At 34.3% G+C, this 25,084-nt stretch overlaps 2 protein-coding genes across 4 annotated transcripts in view; one reads left to right on the top strand and one right to left on the bottom strand.

The window, feature by feature from the left end:
* Window positions 1–25,084, bottom strand: part of LOC127062573 (calcium uniporter protein, mitochondrial) — a 49,131-nt gene that overhangs the window by 8,012 nt on the left and 16,035 nt on the right. The window contains exons 2-3 of one of the 2 annotated variants that reach the window (XM_050991047.1): window positions 23,102–23,270; window positions 3,318–3,425 (exon numbers count right to left, since the gene is read on the bottom strand). In XM_050991047.1, coding sequence (XP_050847004.1) covers window positions 3,318–3,425; window positions 23,102–23,270 — 277 coding nt within the window. The remainder of the gene's footprint in view (window positions 1–3,317; window positions 3,426–23,101; window positions 23,271–25,084) is intronic. The other variant, XM_050991048.1, reaches the window with a different exon arrangement.
* On the top strand, window positions 805–22,081 carry LOC127062565 (protein javelin). Of its 2 annotated transcripts, none has more exons than XM_050991018.1 (6): window positions 805–909; window positions 16,339–16,557; window positions 16,891–17,200; window positions 18,077–19,060; window positions 19,284–20,272; window positions 20,367–22,081. In XM_050991018.1, exons 1-6 carry the CDS (start codon window positions 830–832, stop codon window positions 21,406–21,408), a joined length of 3,624 nt encoding a protein of 1,207 aa, XP_050846975.1. In that variant the 5' UTR covers window positions 805–829; the 3' UTR covers window positions 21,409–22,081. The 2 variants fall into 2 exon arrangements, with proteins under 2 accessions (XP_050846975.1, XP_050846976.1); XM_050991019.1 differs by lacking the exon at window positions 805–909 and adding an exon at window positions 3,538–3,645.

The raw sequence follows: 25,084 nt of genomic DNA, 5'->3' as shown, positions 1-25,084 counted from the left end.
TGTTCTGCTATGGAGAGAATGATATATGAAGAGATAAGAAAGTTGAAAGATCAAAGACAGTTTTGAGAATCACTTCTCTTTAAGTGAATTCTTTTATTTTCACTCGTGCATCGAAATCAAAGCTTAAAAATAGAGACCTCGTTGATCAGAAGAAAACATCGATGAGAACAAGTTGTTTTTCTTTGTTAATATTATTTGGATCAAAACCTTGCGGTAATGATCCTTTCACGAAAAAATGTACGTTAAGGAACAAATCTCGGTTCACAAAGCTCGTTGAAACTCTCGTTCGGTATATGTACGTTCCATCGAACGTATCTCTTGTGAGAAATACTAAGCGTACAGTGTCATCTACCGGTCAATTTAGAAGTTATATTACGGCTGAACATTTTATATGATTTTTCACGATTAAAACGAAGAGTAAAGATAAAAAAAATAAATAAATAAATAAAAAAGAGAGAAGAGAAGAAAACGTTCCCTATCAATTTGTTTTCCTTCATACAGGATTTTGATATTTTTATTAAAAACTTTGTTTCTTTCTTTTTCCTTTTTTTTCCTTTCTTTTTTTTTTTTTTTTTTTGATAGAGCAACATAGAAAAAATTTTTTAGACGAAAGCTCTCTCTACGATAAAAGAAGAAAGCAAAAAAAAAAGAAAAAGTGAAGAGAAAAATAAGGAAAAAAAAAAAAAGAAAAATGGAAAAAATCGATACTTGGTAAAGAAAAAAGGAAGAGAAATGCGATCACGTATACGCAGTATCTATAACTTAGCTTTTCCTAGGATTCTAATGGTTACGGATTTACGATAGGTCTCCTCGTTTACGAGAATCGACCATGGGCGGAGTGCAGAGTGGCACCCATAGTCTTGGGGAAGCTTTATGGGTTCACGAGAGGCAACGGCAAAGATGTTATCGGTGAGTGATAATTTTGTTCTTTTTTTTCTTTTTTCCTTCTTCAAAGTGTTCTTTTTCACGCCAATAAAGTACACGTTTTACGCGTACATACATACGTATTTAAGTACATACATACATACATTATCCATACATCATCGGTGAAGCGCTAAATTCCTTTGGCCAGACGCGAATTCATTTACACCTACTTTCCGACGCAGTATCATCATATTATTATACTTAATGCCAGTTACACGTCGCTTAAACGTTTCTACAATTTGCATGCCATTTTCTTTAATTTTTTCATTCTCTCATTCAGCCACCTTCTATTTCGATTTTTTTCTACGAGTACTTTTTGATTTCTTTTTTTTTTATTTTGTTTCTTAAATATAATATAACAGCGACATTTTTCTTTGCATTTTCGCGAGTGTTATCAGAATACATGTATCGTGAATATTTAAAATCCAGAATATTATTAGCTAGAGCGTTAATATTTCTTTTCTTTTTCTTTTTTTTTTCTCTTCTTTTTCTTCTTCTTTCTCTCGCGAATATATATCGCGTTACGATTGGTAATGATTAATATTTAATTAGTAGAGCTCGCTGCAACGGTCGTAGCAGTTGCTTATTAAGACGGTTTTGGTCTAATTACGCGAACTTCGTATAGAAGCTTCGCGTTTAGTTAAACGAAGATACGAACCGTTAAAATTCTTCTTCAAAAGATATATATCGTTCGTAAGACTTTTCTAGAGATAGACGAACGACCGACCCTATTCTAAAATAATTCTTGAATATAGAATTATCACTTTGTACCGTTAAATCGATTTGCCGATAGCTCGTTCCTACTTCATAATGACGATTGTAATCGGACATTATGCTTTAATTACAACGATTTACGACGATGAAGTTTGATTTAATTGAATACAATCGAGTTTATCGATTTGCGAAGAACATCTGTTCCGTCGACTCCAGGTCGAAATTTCAAAGCAAATAAGTTCTCGTTTGTGCACCCGGAATACAATGGCTGATATAGAAATATACGATACATACATATATATATATATATATATATATTAAAATATATATATATATATATATATTTCTAATCGCACAGATATAAATCGTGATTTTTAATTCATCGACTTTTTATGAACGTGCTTCATCGATTAATATCGTTCGTCTCCGCTCTAGGTTCATTTCTATATTTCGTTTTAAACCCGAATAAATTCATTTCCACGGAGCATATAACAAAATTTTATATATATATATATATATATATATATATATATATATATATACGTTTCGCTAATTAACAAACATTCTAAAGTTCCAGAGAAATTCGTAGTTTCACGGAGAACCGAAGACGAACTCGAAATTATCGTGCATTTATTTCCACGTTAATTTCATATCAAAATTCGTTCTCTTATGAAGGAAAATGTTTTTTGCCCATTTTTCTCTCTTTCTTTTCTTTTCTTTTTTTTTTTCGAAACAATTATCATACCTCACGTGCATTTATCCACACAGACATAATGTATGATATATATAAAATGTATGTATATATCTCTATAGATAATATTTCGAGAACGGAATATCTACGTTAATCTCATCTATAAATCGATCATAATTATATAATAATATTCCAATAGATTAACCATAACTCGTTTATCCGTTGAACGTACATTAAAATAATCTATACGGTTTCTACAACTGCGAGGATTTTCGTTATCTCTTATTCTCTCTTTATCGTTATAAATTTTTATCGTACTTATAAATCCCTCGATCTCGTTTGAATTTTAATCAGATTTCTTTTCTTTTTCCTTTTCCATCTTCCTTCAATCGTTTAATTCGGCGTCAATCGTCGTTGTCATTCGGATAAGATAAAAAGAATTACGTGAAGTTTATTCACCCGATTAATTCGCGCAAAAATAATTTTTCTTAAGTCGATCTGGTCTAACGAAAAAAAAAAGAAAAGAAAAAGAAAAAAGAAAACACACAAAAAAAAAGAAAGAAAGAAGAATTTCAATCGTTCGATGTATGTATATAAATGCAAGGGATAAACGTAGAGGAACTGATAATTAGCGAAGTTCGTATATAGTAATATACTTTTATGTACGTGTTCGTGTATGTACGTACAGTAACTCGGATGAAAGAGCATCAAAGTTGAACGCGAGGGGAAAGGTAAAGGTAGCGGAACGCAGGATATCCGTTTTCAATGTACACGTGTATGGCAATCATGCACGCATATACACCAACATACACCCACATACATATACATACATACAAACACACACATACACACACACACACACTTATATATGAACAAACCACGCGTCACACGTTAAACTCAGACGATACAAACAAAAAAGAAAAAGAAACAAAGAATAATACATGTATCCATGCACGCATATATGTATATATAAATTTGTCACACGCACCTTGAAAAAACATTCTCGTCGACGGCGTGGAAAGCCGTTTGTTGTAGTTCTCTATCGGACTCTTTCGATCTCTTTCTCTCTTTTTTCCGTCACTCCGTGCTCCGAAAGCTTCGAAAAAGAAAAAGAAAAAAAAAGAAAAACAGAAACAGAGAGAGAGAGAGAAAGGAGAAAAAAAAAAAAGAACGGAACGAACGTAAACGAAATGTCAGTTTGCAAGAGATCGCACGCATAGTCGCGCGCTAATTTTCACGATGTACGTTGTTAAGATAGTTTATTATCAAGTCACGATGGAATTCGTCGATCGTGAGCCGGAAGACAACTTGAACAGGTAACACATTAAACATTTCTCTTAATTTTAATCTTTTCATTTTTTTTTTCTTTTTTCTTTTAGTCTCGGAGATAATATTTTTCTTCATAACGTAGTTATTAAAATTGCATATGTATTTTTCTCGATATCAAATTTTTTTGGTTTTTTTTTTTTTTTTTAATCTGGATCAACGAAATTGTTTACTTTTTCTTCGTCTCGTTTTTTCTTCTCCTTTTTTTTCTATCTTTCTTTCCTTTTTTTTTTTTTTTTTTTTTTATTGACATTCGCAAAAATTCGTGAAAGGAAAACGTATTCGAAAAATATCTCTCACAGTTGAGAGTTTTTTGCGTTATTTTATTTTCTTTTTTTTTCTCTCCATTGACTTTACTCTTTATTTTATTATTTTAAAGCGTAGTCTGCTTCGAATATCGCTAAGTGTACGGCTTTGTAACTTTTTTCTATGACTTCTTTTTTTTTTTCTTTTTCTTTAAGTACTTGATAAACCAAACTCTTCGCTTTGCCCGATGCATCATATTAATAGAATCATTTTCGAAAAGTTTTTGATCGTAAGGAGATAAAAAAAAAGAAGAAAAAAAAATAAATAAAAGAAGAAAGAAAAAGTGAGACACGATAAAATAAAAGTGACGAGCAAACAGACTCCTTTTCAAAATTTCACTCGAGTTTCTTTGTGCTAAGGAATACTAAAATATAATAAGTATCCATAGGGAGAAATCGTAGCCGAGTACTTTTCAAGTCTCTGGGGAAATTGCGTAGGAAAATTTCGATGGCTCATAGATACCTTTACCGTGGTAAATCTCTCGGCGAATAGAGATTTTCCGTTTTAAATTCATTCTCGATTAACTCGAAACGTAGACTCTTACAAAATTAAAATAAAACTGTTCTAACGAAGACAGTTAACGTGTCTCCATATATTTTCATAAATTATATAAAATCATCAACATATTTATTTACCTACATCATATCCATGTGAAAGTGGAAAAGTGATTATTATCTAAAAATTTCCCATGGTCTCTCGCGTTCTCATTTCTATATACACATACAAACACATACATACATATATACATATATATATAAATACATAGATGTACGTATGTACGTACGTATATAAACGTCTTTTCACCTATATAAAATCTAAGATCATTCAATTCTACTTTTATGTTTTTAAACCCGAGACGAGACAAGGATCGTTTTAATTCAAATCGTAAGAAACGATCTCGAGATTTCTTTCTTTCTCGTCATTCGATCTATCTTGTCGATAAAAGGAAAGTTCATAAAATTTCTTCACTCTTCGCACCGACGTGATTAAAATCGTTTGGTTCGTATCTATTGGTATTACGGCTTAGAATCAATTTGTTAGAATCCGCAAAAGGATCTTCTCGTTTACGTAATAATGAGTTCGTTACACGACCCGTATATACGTTGCGACTGCCAACGACGTTATTTTTCTATCGTAGTAAAAAAGGAAGGTGAATGATTACGTAAAAGAAGACAGCGGCAGAAAGTGGGGGGTGATGGAGGGTGGGGAGGTTTAGAGGGGGTAGGAGGGTTGGTGGGGATGATAGTGGTGGTTGGCATCTTCCAAGCGTGGAAAATATTAAGTTTGATAGATAGATTAGGTAAGAACAGGTTCTCTCCAAAGACCGAAAGCGTATTATATATCTGGCCTCTTCTTCCGCTTGGAAAACTTTTCAGTTCGTGATATTTCGATAGTCTCTATAACCATTGAAGGGGAAACAAGTTTTGAACGTGATGCGCACCGATAAGAATGGTTACAAGCGTATAGATATAACTAATACGAGCGTCGTAAAATAAAATTCGTATAGTTTATTTTAGTTTACTTATCCCTGGAAATCGAACGATATAGATTAAAATCTCTGTATCTAAAACGAAATGATAATTCGGTTCATTGGCTCGTCCAGTTGGCTTTTATGATAATCGAAGTGTATGCGTAAGAAAATTTCTATAAATGAGCGGACTCGCGTCGGTTCAAGTTTTTATAAAACGTTCGTACGCGTTTTCTGTCATCGATATAAAGTGGAAGAAGAAAAAGGAATAAGTAACAAGGAAGAACAAATAGAAACAAAATTAAAAGAGAAAAAAAGGAGAGAGAGAGAGAGAGAGAGAGAGAGAGAGAGAGAGAGAGAGAGAGAGAGAGAGAGAGAAAAAAATTTGATGAGATAACGAGAGCAAGAGATTTCAATCGAGATTTTCATTCCACGAAACACCTCCGACTGTGTGTCATAGATATCGATGGGTTCGATATTGCGTTTCTTTCCATCTCGGATTACTTCTTGCTTTCACGTCTGGTTTCTGGTAACCATTAATTTCTCTCTCGAGTAGTTCTCTCAACGATAAAGTGCGGCTCGGTGACCACGTGGAATCCTTAACGACGTTTCAAGTAATCGAGTTTAATCGTCTTGTACCGAACTTCCTAATTGCTTCTCCAAAGACCGAAAACTTCGTAGTTCGAAGAATAAATTTTCGAATCGTACGACGCGATTTGAGAAATAGAAAATCATCGATGCGAAACGAAGTGATCACCGATTTGAATAATCGATTTCTGAATTTACTCGGTATACATTCGATAAATTATATTCAAATCTACGATAAGAAAATGTTAAAGGGCGTTCGCGTTAAATCGTACGGCAATGGTCACTGTTATTGCTGAGTTGGAATTTTTCATTTCTTTTTCTTTCCTTTTCTTTTTTTTTTATCGGTTCTAACACAAATGGTTTAAACGTCAAGTTAAGAAATATATGTTTCTCGTGTGCATGCTGATTTTTGAGCGATCGTAACTCATGAATCACAGGCTGCAGCACACAAGCCGGACTCTTCGACCGACTACTACTCGTACCTTTGCTGCCAGGTGATTCAAATGACGGCAGGTGAAGGGTCATTTGGGTTCCTCGAGTGTTACACGTGACTGTAGTACATTCGTTTCGCATGGAACACTGTGGTTACCCCTGACAACATCGTGATTCATCGTTTCGAAAGGGAAACACTGGGTAGGGTGGTAGTTGCCTGCTTCTGTTTCCAGTTTGTTCCGAGTAAGCACGCGATATCGAGGCTCCTTTTTTTTATCGTTATATCGAGACTGATTAAACAAAAATAAATCGAATAAAATAGATCTCTCGGTGTTTTATCTGTTTGAAAAAATCAAACAGAAAAAAGAAAAAAAAATGGAATCGGAAAAATATCAAACGGAGAGACCACGGGAGATCGATTTATATCGATTGTGATCTTTCGATTTGTAAATTTACATTCGGTTCGGTGCGACCTACTCACGGAAAAGTTATCATCAGTTCCCCGATACCGTACTTTCAAAAAGTACTCTAGTTCCGTACTTTCAACGAGCAAATCGAACATTTGAATTTCGCCGGTGGGAACAGTTTATAACCCGTGTCTTGAAAATATTAAGATGTATGTAAGTATAAAAAGTGAACGCGTTTCATTAACCCGTCATAGAAAGCGTGCGATATAACGATATAAGCGATTAAATAGAAGGATGAACGTCTGACGTCGTTAAGTTGGAAAAGTCGAACTAGTTTTCTACAATTGGTTGTCTACTATATATATATAAATAGATAGATAGATAGATAGATAGATATTTAGATAGATAGTTGTCGTCTTCCCTAATAAGATTTTCTCGTTCCATAAAAAGATCTTTCTTAATGCTCTGCAAAAAATCTCCGTTATTTTTATCTCAGATCGGTATAACGATTATCGAGTTTATCTTTAGAACGTATCAAATTATTCGAAGTAATTAAGAAAGTGATAAAAGCTAGCAGCTAACGTAATCCTCCTTTCTTCTTAATTATGAAATTATGGAATAGCAATGGGATATATACGACTATGTATATAAATTTTTATATTGTATATATAGATTTTAATTGACAAACTAGGTAGAAAGATTAGAATGAAATGATATCAAGGATATTAATTAAGCTTATTGCTAATTAGAGATTAGTTTCTCTGCGAAAATGTAAAGGTTAAAATAAAAGAAAATTATTTAAAGTTAAAGTAGAGATAGAAAAAAGAGAAAAAAAAATATATATATATATATAGAGAGAGAGAGAGAGGTAAGCTAAAAAGAAAGAGGAATATGTGGTATAACGAAATGGATACTCGAGATAAAGTAGTTAAAGAAAAAAAAAAAAAAAGAATGGAAGTAGAGTGACACGTAGGAAAGTGTCGTATCTTGCACAGAAGTAGAAGAGTAAATAGCACCCAACCCTGAGTGTGTATTATGGTTACTTTCTTATTCGTGGTTTCGCGTGACATTGGCCGCTAGAGAGCTTTTCGATTCGTTGAACACATTCGTTACATATATATACATATGTATGTATGTATGCATGTATGTAAACGTATACCGGATGAAAGAAATTTATAGTGAATCGTAAGAGACATTTTCAATCCCTTCTTCTTTCTTTAACGAACCAGAAAATTTCTTTCGGCATCTATTAGGGTAACACGTAAAAAAAAAGAAAGAAAGAAAGAAAGAAAAGAAAAGAAAAAGAAAAAAGAGAAAGAAGTATTAGAATTAAATATTCATTGAATATCTCTTTCTCTTCCTTCGAAAGATATTTTTAATTAACGAAGGAGGATCTTCTTTTCTTTTTCTTCTTTTTGTTTTATTTTATTTTATTTTATATATATATATATTTTTAATCTTTCTACTAACATAACCACGCTATACGATTCACAAGCGATTTGTTAGAAAAGTGGGACAAGAGTATGTATCTTATTGTTAGTATAATACTATACGAATACGCTCCGAGCCAATTAGAGTATCCCGTTCGCTAATTATCCATATTCCCCTTGCGTCTCCGCTTTGCCGTTGTACTTATATAAATATCTATTTTGTACTAATTACTAATAGAGAAAAAGAGAAAGAGAAAGAAAGAGAGAGAGAGAGAGAGAGAGAGAGAGAAGAAAGAGAGAAAAAAGAATTAATGTATACTGCTCTTGACTTTATTTCATGGCAATCGCTTTGAATTGTTGTATCATAACAATTTAATGAATGTTATGAATTATTTGATTAATTATACTGATTATTACAGCACGCAGGCTAACAAAATTTACAATAATCATCGGAACGTTGATTTCGTACCAGGAAATAAATTACTTCCCGAAACAAAAATATTATTGATAGAATTAACGAATAAAATAATAATAATAATAATAATAATAATAATAATAATAATAGAAAGGAAGAAAAACGTCATAGGCGATAGTTTAAATTTAAAAACTCGTCGTGAGTCATGCTCGAATTAACACCGACCAAACGACATTTTCTGCTTAACACAAATTCGATTTTCACCTCGGAACTCGAATAGAAAATATGCTCGGTTGGCGTCAGGAATACGATAAACGTAAAACAACTTCGTCGTTCCGCATGCTGCTCTCGTGTCCTTGACACGGTGTCAGGTTTTTTAAATATCCTGAAAACTGTTAAGATATCGCCAAATCCGGTTTCAAGAAAAGCTCGAAGAAAAAGCGAAGGATAAAACATTCTGAAAATAAATGGCTGTCGCTTCGTTTCCTATAGATTAAAAATTTCTATTTTCCTTCGAAGGATCCTATTATTTATTCGACAACTCGAATCAGCATATCTCTGAATTTTCGATTATTAAAGATATTAAATATCGGAAGAAGTTCCAACTTGGAACGATTTGCGATAATAATGATAATAAATTCATATTGTTTGTTTGTTTGTTTTTTTTTTTTTTTTGATTTTAGAAGAAAGAAGCGATAGCTTAATTTCAACATTATCATTCCCATCACGCTTCTACGAGTTCGCTCGTTGGCCGATTTACATTCTTATTTATTGCACTTAAAATTTTGTTCTATCTTGTTTTCTTTTTTTCTTTTTACTTTCTTGAGGAGGATCCTACTTTCGAAAAATAACATCTCGAGGGCAAATTTTCTAATCTCAGAGTCGAGAATTTCATATTTTATTTGTTCGAATGAGAATATGTGCCTATCTTATTTTTTTTCTTCTCCTTTTTTTCCTTCTTTTCTTCGTTAAACAAATTATTTCGACGTTGGAACTTCCTGTGATGTAATGAAAAAAAAAAAAGAAAAAAAAAAGAAAAAAAAAAGGAAAAAGAAAAAAGGAAGAAAAAGAATAACCGCATATTATGCATATTATACATAATACGTTAATTGTGAGATGATTCAGAGATATTAAATAATAATATGTAAGATTACTTAATTTTATGATTCGAATCCTCTCGTCGACGTAATGCAAGTAATGCGCACAAAAGTGGTCCTTGTTAAAACAGACAAATGTGGCACATGGCCATTTATATATTTGACCCTCAAAGACTCATAGTTAACTAACAATGATTCCACGAGTTTCGTCGACCTTCGACATTGAGTACGGTTGATGCCCGTGACACGAGACCAGTCAATGTCTAGAATAATGATATGTTATCTGTGTCCTTTCCCTATCTGTCTCTGTCTTCTTTAAATGTACATATTTTAATTTCTTTAAATATTTCTTAAAACATTTGTAAGATGCAAACACAAACGATTCTTAATTTCCCGATGAAAAAGTCAATCAATTCTATTCGACGAATTATGACAGATTAACATGTCCGATTTTATTTGCTATTACGCCATACCTCACGACCTCAATTTCAAATGAATTTTAAAGCTTGACATGAATGCAAATAAGAAAATCAGATCTTCTATCTCTCTATTTATGGTAAAATCCTACGACTCTATCTACCGTATTTCTCTATAAATAGTATTTTATATAGAAGTTTAAACAAAATTGTACGATAATCTAGAGAGGCAACCACTAATACTCTAAATCACTACTTCGGATGTGCGAACATTAATCCTCTGGGAGTTCTAGTCTTTGAGAACGAAATACGAGATAAGTCCTTTGAGATGATTTTATCCGATCGATTAAAAAAAAAAGAAAAGAAAAAATTCGATCGAGGATTAGAATTACATGAAAAAAATAAAGAGAGAGAGAGGAAGAAAGAGAGAAACAAAAAAGAATTATAGGACCCAAGAAAGAAACATTCTTATTTTATCGTTAAATGTAAAAAAGTGTTGCAAACGACAGTTTTATAGGAAATTGTTTCTCTTTTTCTTTCCTTTTTTTTTCTTTTTTATTTTATTTTTTTTTATTACGATCGTTCGTAGCAGAGAATTAATATCAACTTTCGTTGCTCTACCAAGTAATTGTTGGTCCGTGGCAAGTAATGACGTCACGGGGCTAAGGTATACCATGACTACTCCCACCAGAAAATCGACAATCGGTGACTGCAAATACAAGGTACGATTCTGCTGGTAGCAAACAGTGTATACTTGGACACTGATATACACAAACACAAAAGTAGGTACTAGTATCAGTGTATGACGACGGACAGGTGCACAGACGACGACGACGACGACGACGACGACGATCGTTCGAGTTGCTTACAACGATATCCGTCAGTCGATCCGCGAACGAGAAAGTGAAAAGCCGGTACTCCGTTCGAGATCGAAAGACAGATCACCGTCATCTCTCATCGACGATCGCGAACGAGAACTCTCGAACGAGTGCCTCGTGAACTAATCTAGTCAGTTCTTGTGTATATCAGTTTTTTCTTTTTCTCTTTTTGTTTTAAAAATTTTCTTCTTTGACCGTCAAGTTGAGACATTAACGATCGATTATCGATCAGGCGAGGCTCCGAGAAGAGAACGGTGAGATCACGAATTAATTTGTTTCTTAATTAGGTCAGTTTTTTTTCTCTTTTCTTTCCTTTCCTCTCTTCCTTTTTATCTCGTAAGCGTCACTTTTTCGTTTACACAAAAATCATTCGCTTCGTTAATAAGATATTACGAGCGTGTTACACGGATATGTTCGTACGCGTATATATCTCGTAAGTTGTCAGCCATTTTGTAGATAATTTCATTCGCTCGAGTAAAATTTCCCTTTTTCTATTAATATGTTTTCCTCTTTTTTTTCCTACTTTTCGTTCGATAAAAAATGATTAATATCTTTTCGCAGCGTCAAAGTGTATAATCGGATTTAAAGGAATAAAGGGATCTATTATTAGGGATAATTCTGATGAATTTCTTTTTTCTTCGTTTTTTTTTTTTTTTTTTTTAATAGAATAGTAAAGACAACGTTCGTTTCAATTTAAAATTTATTTCCTCGAACTAAGGTATCTTCCGTCGAGTTAATTCGAGACCTTCGCCGTTTGACTTTTCGAAAGAGCAAAAGCTACATACGTATATAGTTACTTACGTACACGTTCGCCTAGGGACTCTTCTGGATGTCAAGTATCGAACGTTCGTCGAAACCACTTCGAACTTCTTCCGGTCGATCTACTGTCATAGGATATTCCTATCGCGTTTCGCGTACTTCGTGCAGTTGTTAAACGGCCGGTCAACTGCAATGACAATGTTCGTTTGTCCAAACGGAAATCGAAATTCATTTTGATTCTCAAGGAATACTCTAACGTACCGTTACGATCATATCCTCGAAAGTGCACGTAACCATCGAGGAATACCATTCGATCGAAATATATCACATAAGGAAGAGTATCCTTTGTCAGAAGAAAATTTCTCGATTGAGAAGTTTTCAAAGTTTCATCGAGTATTTGATAACTGATTTTACTCGCTCTTAAAACTCTATGCGTTTACTTTCAAATCGAAGGACTTGCAAAAAGAAAGGAGCCGTGAAAAAACGAGAGTGAATCTTATCAATAAAAAGAAAAGAAAGAAAGAAAGAAAGAAAAAATATTTATCCGTTGCAGTCTTAAAGCGATTGAAAGTTGATCTATAGTCCTCGTCGAAGAAAGAAAAACGATTCGAATATCAATAAGATTCTAGCAAGGATCGAAGCGAACGTAGGTATTCCTTCGAGTTCTTCTTCTTACACTTCGGCTTCGTTTAGAATTAATTGAGATTCAACGTTGGTAGATCAAGCTCGTTGATCCATTGACATTTTTCCGTGGAAACGATTCGTGGAGTCGAATGAAAGAAGAAGAAGAAGAAGAAGAATATAAAGAAAAAGAAAAAATCTATTTCCTTCGCGAGTAAAAAGAAAACGATTGAATCAACGACGTTGAAAACAATTGTATGTTAAAACGTTCAAATCGAAAACGATGCACGTTCAGATATGAAATAAAAGAGAGAGAGAGAGAGAAGAAAAATAAATATTCGTTAATAAATATTCGTAACACAAAGACGTTATATTCGTATAATTCATTAGCGAAATAGCGTGTGAATGATAGTCTTTCAGGTTCTTTTTTTTTTTTTTTTTTTTTACATTTTTTTGTAATTTAGAAAGGAAAACCAGCGTAGCTACGTTTTGATTTATCTCATCGTCCTTCGAGATGCTTGAGAAAATGAGAAACGTAAATAAATTCGTTGGCAGCTAGAAAATGACGTCAGCGTTCTTTTTCTGACCACTGACAAATATCGTTTAAGGTAATTTTCCTAGTATCGTAAATTCTCGTAAGAAGTAGAGAAAATAAGAATTTGATATCCGAAGGCGCAACTTAGTCTTAAATCTTAAAACGTGCGAGTCTAAATCAAAAGATCGTTTGGAGGATGATGATCGAGATAAGGAATGATAAGCTTACGTAACGATACGTCGTGCTTAGGCGAACACAATGAGACGACGATACGCTCTTTGCTTCTCGACTTCAAGGATTCAAGAAGAGAGACAACGATTTCGTCTAACTTCTTTTTTTATTTTTTTTCTCCCTTCTTTTTCTTCTTCTTATTATTATTATTTTCCTCTCTGTCTCTTCGTTGAGATCGTTAAAGTCTTCCTGTTTGCGTCGATCTATTATGATCGCTCTATCACGTTTCATCTTATAATGATTTACTTTGGAAAAGGTTTATCCAACTAAAAATAACGATCGATCATACATTTTTTCTTTCTTCGTTTCCTTTCTATCCTTTTTGTTTTCTTTCTTCTTCTTCTTTTCACCATGCTTACCCTTATATATCGCGACCACAAACTCCTTTTTTTGCCGATCGATAAAAGGGAAAGAATAAATTGAATTTATCGATCCGACACGTCGGATGCCATTTTAATCGTACGAGAGTTTATCGTCGAGATGATGTCAAAAAAAGGACGACGCTGATGGCGCTGTTGTTTCCTTGTCGTCGAGGAAAAGCTTTTCTATATAAAAAAAAAAAAAATAAATAAATAAAAAGAAAGATCGAAGCTGTCGAATCGTCTCGAGAAAGCCTTAAGACAAGCAACGAAAAGAAAGAAGAGAAAAAGAAGAAGAAGAAGAAGAAGAAGAAGAAGAAGAAGAAGAAGAAGGAGGAGAAAGAGGAGGAGAAAGTGCTTCGAAGATTTTCTGTAATCCCTCACCGTGCGAAGAAAACGTTCTTTCTACGATAAGAAAGGAAAAACCTTTCTTTGTATTTCGCTATGATGCCGTAAAAAGGCTCGGCGTTTCTTCGTTTCTTTTAGATCTCAATTTACGGGACCATAATGAACGTTATTTTCAACAGCACCTCGTTGATCGTAAAAACTTTAAAAGATAAAAGTACTCCCGATATCCTATAACTTATAAATTCTGTATTTCATTTCTTATTTATTATTCATTTCTTTCTTTCTTTCTCTTTCTTTCTCTCTCTCTCTCTCTCTCTCTCGTATATCGATCATTGATACATCCTTTTAATTATTTCCATGCACGATTAACGACTCGCATTCGAGCCGATCTTGACACGAATTTTTTTCTCGTAAGATTTTTATACTTCTCTACGATCTTCGATGCGTTTCTTACTTACATACATATATTAGAATAATTTCTCACGACGAAGCAACAGATACAATACGATGACGTCATTTTTCTCAATAGGTATTATCTGATCTTTCGTTTTATACGTGATAATGATAAATACGGCAGAGACGTGCCTATTGAATGACCGACCGATCAACGCGCGAAATTCTCTTTTTATAAATGAAAACGTTTCTCGAGGTAATATAATCGATTGACGCAAACGAAACGACAAACATAAGTTTTTAATATCGAAAAAGAACGAATAATTTTTTTTTTTCTTTTTTTATGACCACTTTTATTCTTCGCTTATATATACTCGAATAATATTCTGTATAAACTTGCTAGAAAGGAGTTACACTTTGTTTTTTTTCTTTTTTTCTCTTTCTCTCTCTCTCTCTTTTTTGTTTGTGTCTTTTTCTTTTTTATTTTTTAAGACTCGTGAAATATACAACGTCAAACTTTAATCATATATTAATTTTCGTACCTGCCAGTATTCGAAAAGGAATAGTGATGATAATGAACCTTGATATATGACAACATTGCGTGATAGTTTATTGATTAGAAGTATACCTAAAAATGGCAGGAAAGTTTTACACTTTTATCGCTTATCGGTCTTTTAGGAGTAACATATGTGAGTCGTTATTAAAATTTATCGTACTTGTATGTTACCATCAAACGTAATACCTACCATTAAAGGGCATCTACTAGTCGTACGGTTTATTAAAGAAATAAAAACAAGTAGGTAGAAAAGTTTGATTTGTATAACGTGTACAAAAGAATTGCGCGTCTATTTTATATATCGTTTGAAAGAAGGAAAAAATAAATAAATAAATAAATAAATAAATATACGAAGACAAAGGTAGAATGAAAACTGCGAACCTTTATTTGCTCGATTTAAAGGGCAAGGATCGTTCGCGTTGGATACGGTCCATTGACAATTAAACAATTAACTTGACCCTTTACAAATCTTCTACGTGACTTATTCTTTTCGTTGAAGCTTTTAAATCGATATATCAGAGCGCATTTTAAAGCAACAGCAAAAAGCCATTTTATCGATGATTACGTAAAGCGAAATACGCGTTACTGATTTAGGTTGTGTGTTTTCAAACGTGCCCGGAGCATGAATTTGTAGCGAGATAAGCACGTTGCAAGAATAAAATCTGCTATTCTCTTTAGGTTTCGATGATAAAAAAAAAAAAAAAGAAACAAAAAACAAAAAGAAAATATCAGAAATTATACAATAAGAAAAAAGTTAGATAAAAAAGAATAGACGTATAAAAAGATAATTAACAAGAAAAAAAAAAAAAAGAAAAGTAAAAAGTCATTTCACATATTCGACATATTAAATGTTTGATCTTTAAATCGATATTATCGAGATTAATTCATTATCGGAATATTACGTATCGTCTACATAACTACATACATACACGTACGTACTTAGTTATGTTTTGTCGTATTTAAAAGCTTTTCTTTTATTTCTTTTTCCTTTTTTTTTTCTTTTTTATTTTATTTCTCTTTGCAAGAGTCTGTCGGAATTAAACCGGAATAAAATTAACGTCCATCAATAATCGAGAATAATCGGATATACGATTTGTTATGCGAACATACAAATCCTGTAAAACGTTGAAAAGATAAACGTTTTGTTTTTATTGCTCAACAGTTTTCTCCTTCCAGTTGAAATAATTTTATCGACGATACAACGCGCGAATGGATAAACAACGAGGGAGAAAAATATTTTTTTCTCTTATTTTATCTCTCCGTCCATTTTTTTTTTTTTTTTTTTAGAACTTTTCAAAGGATAAAGAAAAAAAAAAGGTTTCGTATCACCTTCCAAGGACGATTTGCGACATTTATTTCGTTTTAACATCGAATATGAACACGCATTTCGTCCTGACGCATTTCGACAAAATATTAAATCGAGACATTCGCTATTATTTATTAGCGAGGGTAGCCGTAACGAAACTCACGGGAACCAATCAACCCAGGATAGAAGGAAATTATTGAAACGAACAAGGAGCCTTGCGGTAATATCGGAGGACGAATCGCGTCAGGAACGTGAAACACGACATTTTCAATTGGGAGAGTCGACCTATGATCTACCCAGAAGGCATCAATTGATACCAAGGGCCAAATTGATCGATCGGAATTCTCTTAAGGATAGGTGAGTCATCGTTGACTTTTGATCAAACGAATATGACCTTCGACAGACAGCACCAATACATTCTTTTCTTTTCTTTTTCTTTTTCCTTTTCTTCTTCTTCTTTTTCTCATATTCACGAGTAAGAACGAGTTAATTCATGAGAGTCCAAAGTGTTCGATCGAAAGAATAATAAAGAACATTTTTTCTCTTCTTTTCTTACAAACGAAAAAGTTCTCTCTTTCTATCTTTTTCCTTTTTTCTTTCTTTTTCATAAGATTCGAAAGGTAAAATCGTAATATTCCCGTGAAAGATAAAGAATCCTTTTATAACGCACCTTAACAATTCTCATTTCAGGCTCTACAAGAGTCAGCAACATTTGTCAGACTCTTACGACAGATTCAACGAGATAAAGTCTGGTTATTCACGATCGACATGCGGACTTCACTCGATTCCACCTGTTCTCTCTTCTTTACCTAATCCATTGGCATATGCTCGAACAACAAATCGTTCTAATCCGGATCGCCTCAATATTCTCGATTGGCCCGAACCACCGAGACGTTATCGAAGTGTACAGACATTGGATACGGTCAGCGGATTGGTGGATATTGTCGAAGATAATTGGCCCATCGAAGGCAATCGTAGTATCGATTGTATCTATACTCAGGTAATTCGAATCGATCGATCGAGCGATTACAAAATTTAATAATAAATTTTCGGCTTAAAATAATAAAATGTTAACACTTGTTATTTGGCACATAAATATTATATCATTCCTAAAATATTCTTCTTCTACCACTTAAATCTACTAAAACATTAAACAGGTTTTAACATGAATATTTCATTCGATGATTAACACTTCACGATAAAGCAGTCGGAGGAAGTTTTAACCTGCCGTGTTTGGAAGCTTCGCGTCTCTCTTAGACGTTATCGACTTTGAATTAACGAGTAATAAGCTTGAGAAACACACACCGTGCGCTGGCTTCATTCTCAAAGGACGAACGTACTAATCCAACCCGTCTTTGTGCCATTTCGAATTCATGATTCCCTTGAACGAGGTCAACTTTGAATGCTGCGGTTCAGAATCTCTCAATTACGTGAACGTACCGATGTATCTCTTCTATCTATCTATCCATCTATCAATCTATCTATATCTATCTATCTATCTCTAGCTCTCATCTGTCTATCTCGACAAAGACAAAAAAAATAAATAGATAGAAAAAAAAGAAAGAAAGAAAGAAAGAAAGGAAAAATGCGAAAGGAATCCAATAAAATTTGTACCTTTCATCTTTTGCATTCATCGTTATGAAAGTTATTTTTTCATTGCTGTTTGCTGGTGCTGGTGCTGTCGTTGATGCTGTCGCTGCTGACCTTTCTTTTTAGCTTTCCGATTTCCGACATCCTATTAATCGCGAGAGTTTCGGATACGGAGCGCGGGTTATCGGTGAATAGGGTTGATGCTGGGGTGGCAAGGGGTGCGGTAGAAGGAAGGGGCAAAGAAAAAAAAAATCTTTATCTTACCGAAGCATTGCCTGTATCATAGGTCAAGCGCAAGCGCAAAGAACATCGCAGTTTGGATAGCATTCTCTTCGAGGACGAAAGCGAGTTGGAATATTTCGATGTATTAAATCTTTTACCACTGTCGAACGTACGATTGGAATTTGACGAGGAAGACGCAAGGAATAATAATTTCTCTGATATAGAAATAAAAGGGGATAACGATGTTACATGTATCCGACGGGGACATAAACGTCATGAAGAATTGTCTACGGGGCTCGAGGAGAGGGTGAACGTTAAATGCAGAAACGTGACGGACGAGGAGAAATGTAAACGTCACGCTACGACTAAACCGGAAATTGTTACGATCGAGAAGGACGAAGTAGAGGAAGAAGAAGAAGAAGAAGGAGAAGAAGGAGGAGAAGAAGAAGAAGAAGAAGAAGAAGAAGAATTGGAAAAGGAAGAGGAAGAAGGAGATTTCAAATCGAGCAAGTGGGAATCAAAGGGCGAAATAACGAGAAGTTCGTCGGTTCTTTTAAAGAGACAGGACCGAGGTGAAAATAGTCCAGAGTCGTTGCAGAATTTAGAAAACGAGAGAAGCTTGGTGATTTCAACGTCGACGAAAGACGTTGAACAGGAAAGAAGGAAAGAGGATAGATCGTCCTTGTCGTTGAGAGTCGATCAAGATAATCGTAAATCGGATGTGACCTTGGTGACATCTCACGAGGAGAATATCAATCGGAAATTAGGTGGACGAGAGGAGGAAGATTCAACGACGATTTGGATCTCGGATAACGACGAACAGGAACAGGAAGAGATGTCGCGCAGACCGCAGATCCTTAAAGTGGTCGATAACGACGTGACGAAGAGACCGCATCGTCGCTCAGTCGAAATCGATATTCATGACGAGGATATAACGAGGTGTGAGATAGTACGAGACCTTCGAAAGGATTATAAAAATTCCAAATATGAGTCCAAAATGAAATCTGACAGAAGCAAAGAGGACGTCGATGGAAATTTGACGATTCATGTATGTTCAATAATCGAAATCGATGATTTCTTTATTCTTTGGAGTCTATTAGAAAGTAGTCTTGACCTTGAATTTTCTATACATTTTTTTTCTTTTCTCTCTCTCTCTCTCTATATATATATATATGTATGTATGTATGTATGTATGTATGTATGCATGTATGTATGTATGTATGTATGCATATGTATATTTTTTTCCCCTTTTCTTTCCTTCTCTTTTACAGAACGTTGTCTCTCGAGAGGAGAAACCAGGATCCGCGATCGAAAACATAAAGAACGTGTTCGAGAATCATACTTTCGTAAAAGCTGTCGGGAAGACTAAGCAGATAGAAGGCAGGTTCGAGAGAATAGTCAAGGAGACGTCTAACATACTTGGCAAAGCTTGTAACGTGGTAAAGGGTAGCTTAGGTTTCGAGGCTCGATCAGAAAGTTCCGATCTTGGCTTGGGTTCCGAGATCGAAACTGATACGAGAAGAAGATCGGTCGACGACGGTGATCCTTCGAGTATAATCCGGAACAAGAACGACGTTAGCTTGTGCAACGAGAACGATGGGAAAAAAATATATAGCAATTTAACGAGATCGAAGAGTTGCGTGGACTCGATCGAGTCACCGACCGATACTCAAGAATTCGATCACGTTCGTTACAAGATCGTTAAGTCGAACGTATTCAGTAAAAATATGTATAGCAGTGCAAGAGGTGACGTCACATACGACGGTCTTATGCAATATCTCCGCGAGTACTCATTCCAGGAACTACTTCTGGATAACAACGTTGTTATCATCGAACCAGTACGTGCAGAAACGATCGAAAGAAAATCCTCTAAGACGATTGGAAAGGGAAGATCAGACGCGAGCGGCAAAGTTCCTGATACGATACAAATTACGACGGATGATAGCGATAAAGAGAAAAAGTCTAATGAAAAGTGCGAGGGAAATTGTAAAATCGTTAAACAATCCTCGATCAGGAAACATTTCTTTTATCATCCTATAAGGGTTAATCGCGAATTGATAGACGAGGAATTACCCGATCCCGATACGGTTAGAAACGTTAGACGTATGTTCGAGGATACCTTGAGGAAGAAAAATTCAAACGATTTGGCCGCGGAGAGAGATTGTAAAAATAGAAAGAGCGTTAGCATGAAGGATCTCACTAGTATCGATTCGGAATCTCGTTTCGAGGAGGTACTGGAAAAGGGCGAGGAGATATCCAGGTGCGTTAAAAATTGTAATATTATCCGTCTATCGACAACATTACGACGTTATTCCTCGTTACTCTCATTTCACATTGATTTTCCTTTGATCCAGATGTTCGAGCCGAGCGAAAGATTTGACCAGAATGTTCGAGAGCATGGAGAAGTCAACGTCCTCGTCTATTTCAGTAATCGGAACCAAGGACGAGCCTGACGGTACGAATCGAAGCGAATCGAAAACCAGAATATTAGCGCAATCGTTCGAGGCTAGAAGCGGACATACCTCTCCGTGCGATTCGAATTCGTCGAAGAACAAAGTTTCACGGAATTACCACCAGCATCATCAACACCATCATAATCATAATTGGGACACTGGGAGTGTTAGTTCGGGTGTTTCCAGTGATTATCCCGACACGGATCCTGGTAGTGGAGTTCAGTGTACGTCCTCGGAGGACGAAGATTGCCATTACGACGACGATGGTTTAGACGAAAGTGGGCCAGGCCATTACGTGTCTCAGGACGTTTTGAAGAAAATACGTGAATGTGGTACCTCGGTAACCTATTACGGTGGCAAAGTAGTAAACACATGTAACGGACCAATCGTATCGCCTTCGATCGAAAACAGATTCAAAAGAATCGATCGGACGACCAACGATTACGTTAAATTTAAACTCGTAAAGAGCAACTCCTGCGACAGTCGGCTCGAACTTACCGGTAGGCTCGTAGAAAGACAATCCAAAGTTACCAATCGAGATGTGACCCCTGATCTGAGACAATATACGATAGTTGAGACGCCAAGCATCGAGATTACTAGTATTGACACTAAGGATAAGGACGAGGAAAAGATTAGAGAGAAGAAAGATCGTACGGAAACGAAGAGAGAACCACCTGTCGTTATTGGATTGGAACCAAAAAAGGATGAGCAAAGGGATACGGCGAAACTCTTCAAGGCCGATTTCAAGATAGGAAATTACGAAGATACTAAATCCACTTATCACGCTAGATTTAACGAGAGTGCTCTGACGAGGTGGCAGGTGAACGAGAATCATTTGAAGAATGGAAGTGATTTTGGAAAGATGGAGTTTGAAGAGTTCGAGGTACTCGAAGATAGTCTAAATGGAATGGATAATCAAAGTCAACGTTTCGAGGCCTCTTGAGATATACGGGCTCGGCAATATTTTTCATAGATCAATCTTCTTTTCCTTATTCGAAGGAGGTGTGTCTATGATTGAAAAAAAGAAAAAAAAAAGAAAAAAAAAGGAAAAAGGTAAAAGAAAAATTTGATGCTTGTTCTTTTATAAAATTATATGTGTGAAAAGAAAAGGAGGAGGAAAAAAAAGAAAAGAAAATATATGTATATTTAAAACGTGTCCTTGACATTTTCGTTGTGAGAAAAAAGAAAAGAAAGAAAGAAAAGGAAAAAAGAAAAAGAAAAAGGAAAAAAAAAACAGGAAAAACCGTTTTTGCTCTCGCGTAAGTAAGCCTATAATGTATGATATTTAGTTATTGCTAAATTATCAAATTCGAATAAATTTTCATGGTTAACACGAATTATAAAAATTTATATCAACGTAAAGTGTACTATAAAACATTAGAGCCAACATCGAACAAACTATCGTCGAATTGACGACGAACGATTAGCATATTTATTGTGGCGATTAAAATGCCGTCCAAACCACCCTAACTCTCTCGTTATATATCATAATACAAGTTTAATATCCTTTTAGTATATCTTAATTAAAACTAGCGCTAGTCCTAATGGTAATCACTGTAATAAAAATTTCACATTTCTCGTGTCTACGCAATGGTATTAAATTATCGAGTTTTCTCTATTCGATGTTAAATAAAAATCTTTTCCATCGTTGATACCATTCATCCTTTTACCGATACAACCTAAATCTTTCCTACGATATGCATTACGTTGTTCTTCCTCAAAAATTCGATATTTTACGAATTCGACGAAACAAATAAATCCATCGTTCGAATTTCAGTAAAGAATCGATCGAAAAATTTTTTCAATTGAAGAAGTGATTGAAAAAAAAAAAAAGAAAAATCACAACAACAAAAATATCGATCACTCTTTTTCGTGACTTTTTAAGTCAATTGTTTCGGTCTCTCTTTTCTTTTCTTTTTATTTTTTGTTCTTCAGAGTGTAAAACTACAAGATTAGAAAATTCAGAGCCGCCCTGTATAAAAATGAGAAGGACGCGAGAATGGAAAAAAGAAATGATGAGGTAGGCTCAGAGATCAAGGATAATATTTGAAGATAAAATGGGAATAAAGGATATCCATTATCCGGCATGGAAGTTGGCGACGTTGCAGTTTCCGCGGAGTAGGTCAAACGATGTAAAATTAATATCCTCGAAAATTTACTTACCTTCAGGAACGTACCATAAGCGAATAGATATTTTTATACGAACGATATGCGAACGTTCTAAAATTCCAGAAAGTTGATTCTTGGTGATACCTAAATCGTACAACATTTTTTTCTTTTCTTTTGTTAACTTCATAATACACACAGTATTTCTCGAAATATCGACTTTTATACTTTTTACTTGTCGTAAAAAGACAGGTAGAATTTACTCGTATATTTCTTAAGAAAACACAGAATGGTGGATAGGTTGGACTTGATAGGAGTGGCAGGAGAGGGAGTGGTAGTGAGAGAGGGAGGAGGAGAGTAGAAAAGGAAAATCCATTTTCTTAGCGAAGTCTCCAGTGGTTTGTTACTTGTACAATGTAAAGCTGAAAAGGAAGCTTGTAACGTTCGTATATACGATAAATCTTTGTGGAAAAACAATATAAACGGATATATCGTACCTATATTTTCTTTTTTGGATTTATGAAACTTACCAGATGGTTCAGTGACGGATGTCGTGGATGTATTTTCTCTTGTGTCCTTCGTAGCGGTCGAAGCTTGAGTATTTTTCATGAGAATCGTAGTTAGATTCGGTTCGAACGATCTCGCTGTTATCGATATGTTCCTTTGCGAAAAGTGCCACCATCTTTTACACCATGTCTCCTGAAAATATATCAATACGGGAATTGGAAATAAATTTATTTACGAAATACTATTTAGATATATAGATACGTCGATATATAAAATATATATATATATACACACACGTGTGTGTGTGTGTTCTTTTCTTTTTTGAATACACCGAGAAACATTTTCCCTGGACAAGTTCAAATTCAAATTCGAGTCGCGTGAAATGTGCTGAATATCGATCTGCGGCTTTAGGACTGAAAAAAACTTCGCGTCTTCCGATGAAACTTTCATAGAGAACGAACGTTACTCTATACGTTTACGAGAAACTCGAGAGTTGGTAAAGCCTCTACGATATGATATTTTCTCCGGGTCTCTCGTCGTGTATGGTTATCTTTTAACGGAACGAGGATACGAACACGTCACGTACGTTCGCAATTTTTCTGTATAAAAAAAAGGCAAAAAAAAAAAGAAACAAAGCAAACAAAACAAAAAGAGAAAGAAAAAGAACGGAAAAGAATGTTAAAATCCAAAACAAAAGAGAAGAAAAAAAAAGAATATACATGTACTTGTTACGGTGACGCAGATTCTAAGATATTTTTCATTATTAATTAAAACGTACAGTTTATTCATTAAAGAGACGACAAATCGTTAAATCGATAGATCGAGTCTTTTTACTTCGATCTTTTTTTTTTCTTCTATTTTTCTATTTTTCCCCTCTTAGATTTCTATCGAAGAAGCTTCTCTACTTACATTTCAAATAAACGTTGCACGGATGTAAGCTTCGGAACAATGCTCGAACTTCTAGTCCGCAAGTGCAAATAAACTGTACATTTTGCGACGAGTTCAAGAATAATATTTGACCGTTCCATCTGTTTTTCCAATATTTTCTTTTTCTTTTCTTTTTCTTTTTTTCATTTCATTCTCCCCATCGAAAGCCGATCCTTGTTCTTTTTCTTTTTTCTCGATATCATACCTTTTATCTCATGATCCTAACCGATTTAATATATCTTTAAATCACTCGATCTTTCGTTCGAATTCGACACGTCATACTGAATGGAATTTAATAAATAAAACCTTCATATATACACGATCCTCGTGAACATGGCGAACAATATGATCTTCCTATCGTATTCACTATACAAATTTCCAAAGGAACAAAAAATCAAGATCCAATAAAATTTTTAACAATTTGTATTATTCTCACTTTAAGTGTATATATATATATGTACATATATATTATAATATACAGAGTGTCTAAACGAAAAGCGATCACGAGAATTATTATGAAATCTAAAGAATTTTTTTTTTTAAATATTGATTTTTTTTTCTAAAATTTAATGTGGCAGAATAGGATGGGAGAAGCTACGTTATGTTAAAAAAGAAAAGAAAAAATATTTTTCCTGGCAGATTTAGATCATTTTATAATTTATCAAAAGTAACTGCGATTCTCCGATCAAATTATTCGATAAAAAGAGGGATTAATAATTTCGTTATTTGTTATTTTATTTAATATAGCATTCGTATATACTGCAGAATATTTGATGTACAAATAGAAAAAAATGTTATTATTGCATGGAGATACACGCATTCGACAATACATATTTGGAATATTTAATAAAATAAAAATTGTTTGTTCAATCTGAAATTCGAAACGTATTTTATTGTGAACTATTGCTACAAAATTTAAAAAGAAAAAACAGAAAAAAAAGAAAAATAAGCACCATTGTAAATGGAATTAAAAGACTTTTCAAACGATATTCCATTTGATCCCTGTTGTCATTTGTGATTTTTAAGTTTATTTTCCCCTCCTTTCTTCGAGGTTTTGCCCAAAGTAAATAAATATATCG

This window comes from Vespula vulgaris, chromosome 3 (assembly GCF_905475345.1).
Source record: "Vespula vulgaris chromosome 3, iyVesVulg1.1, whole genome shotgun sequence".
Taxonomy (NCBI): domain Eukaryota; kingdom Metazoa; phylum Arthropoda; class Insecta; order Hymenoptera; family Vespidae; genus Vespula; species Vespula vulgaris.
This window is presented reverse-complemented; position numbering and strand designations above follow the sequence as displayed.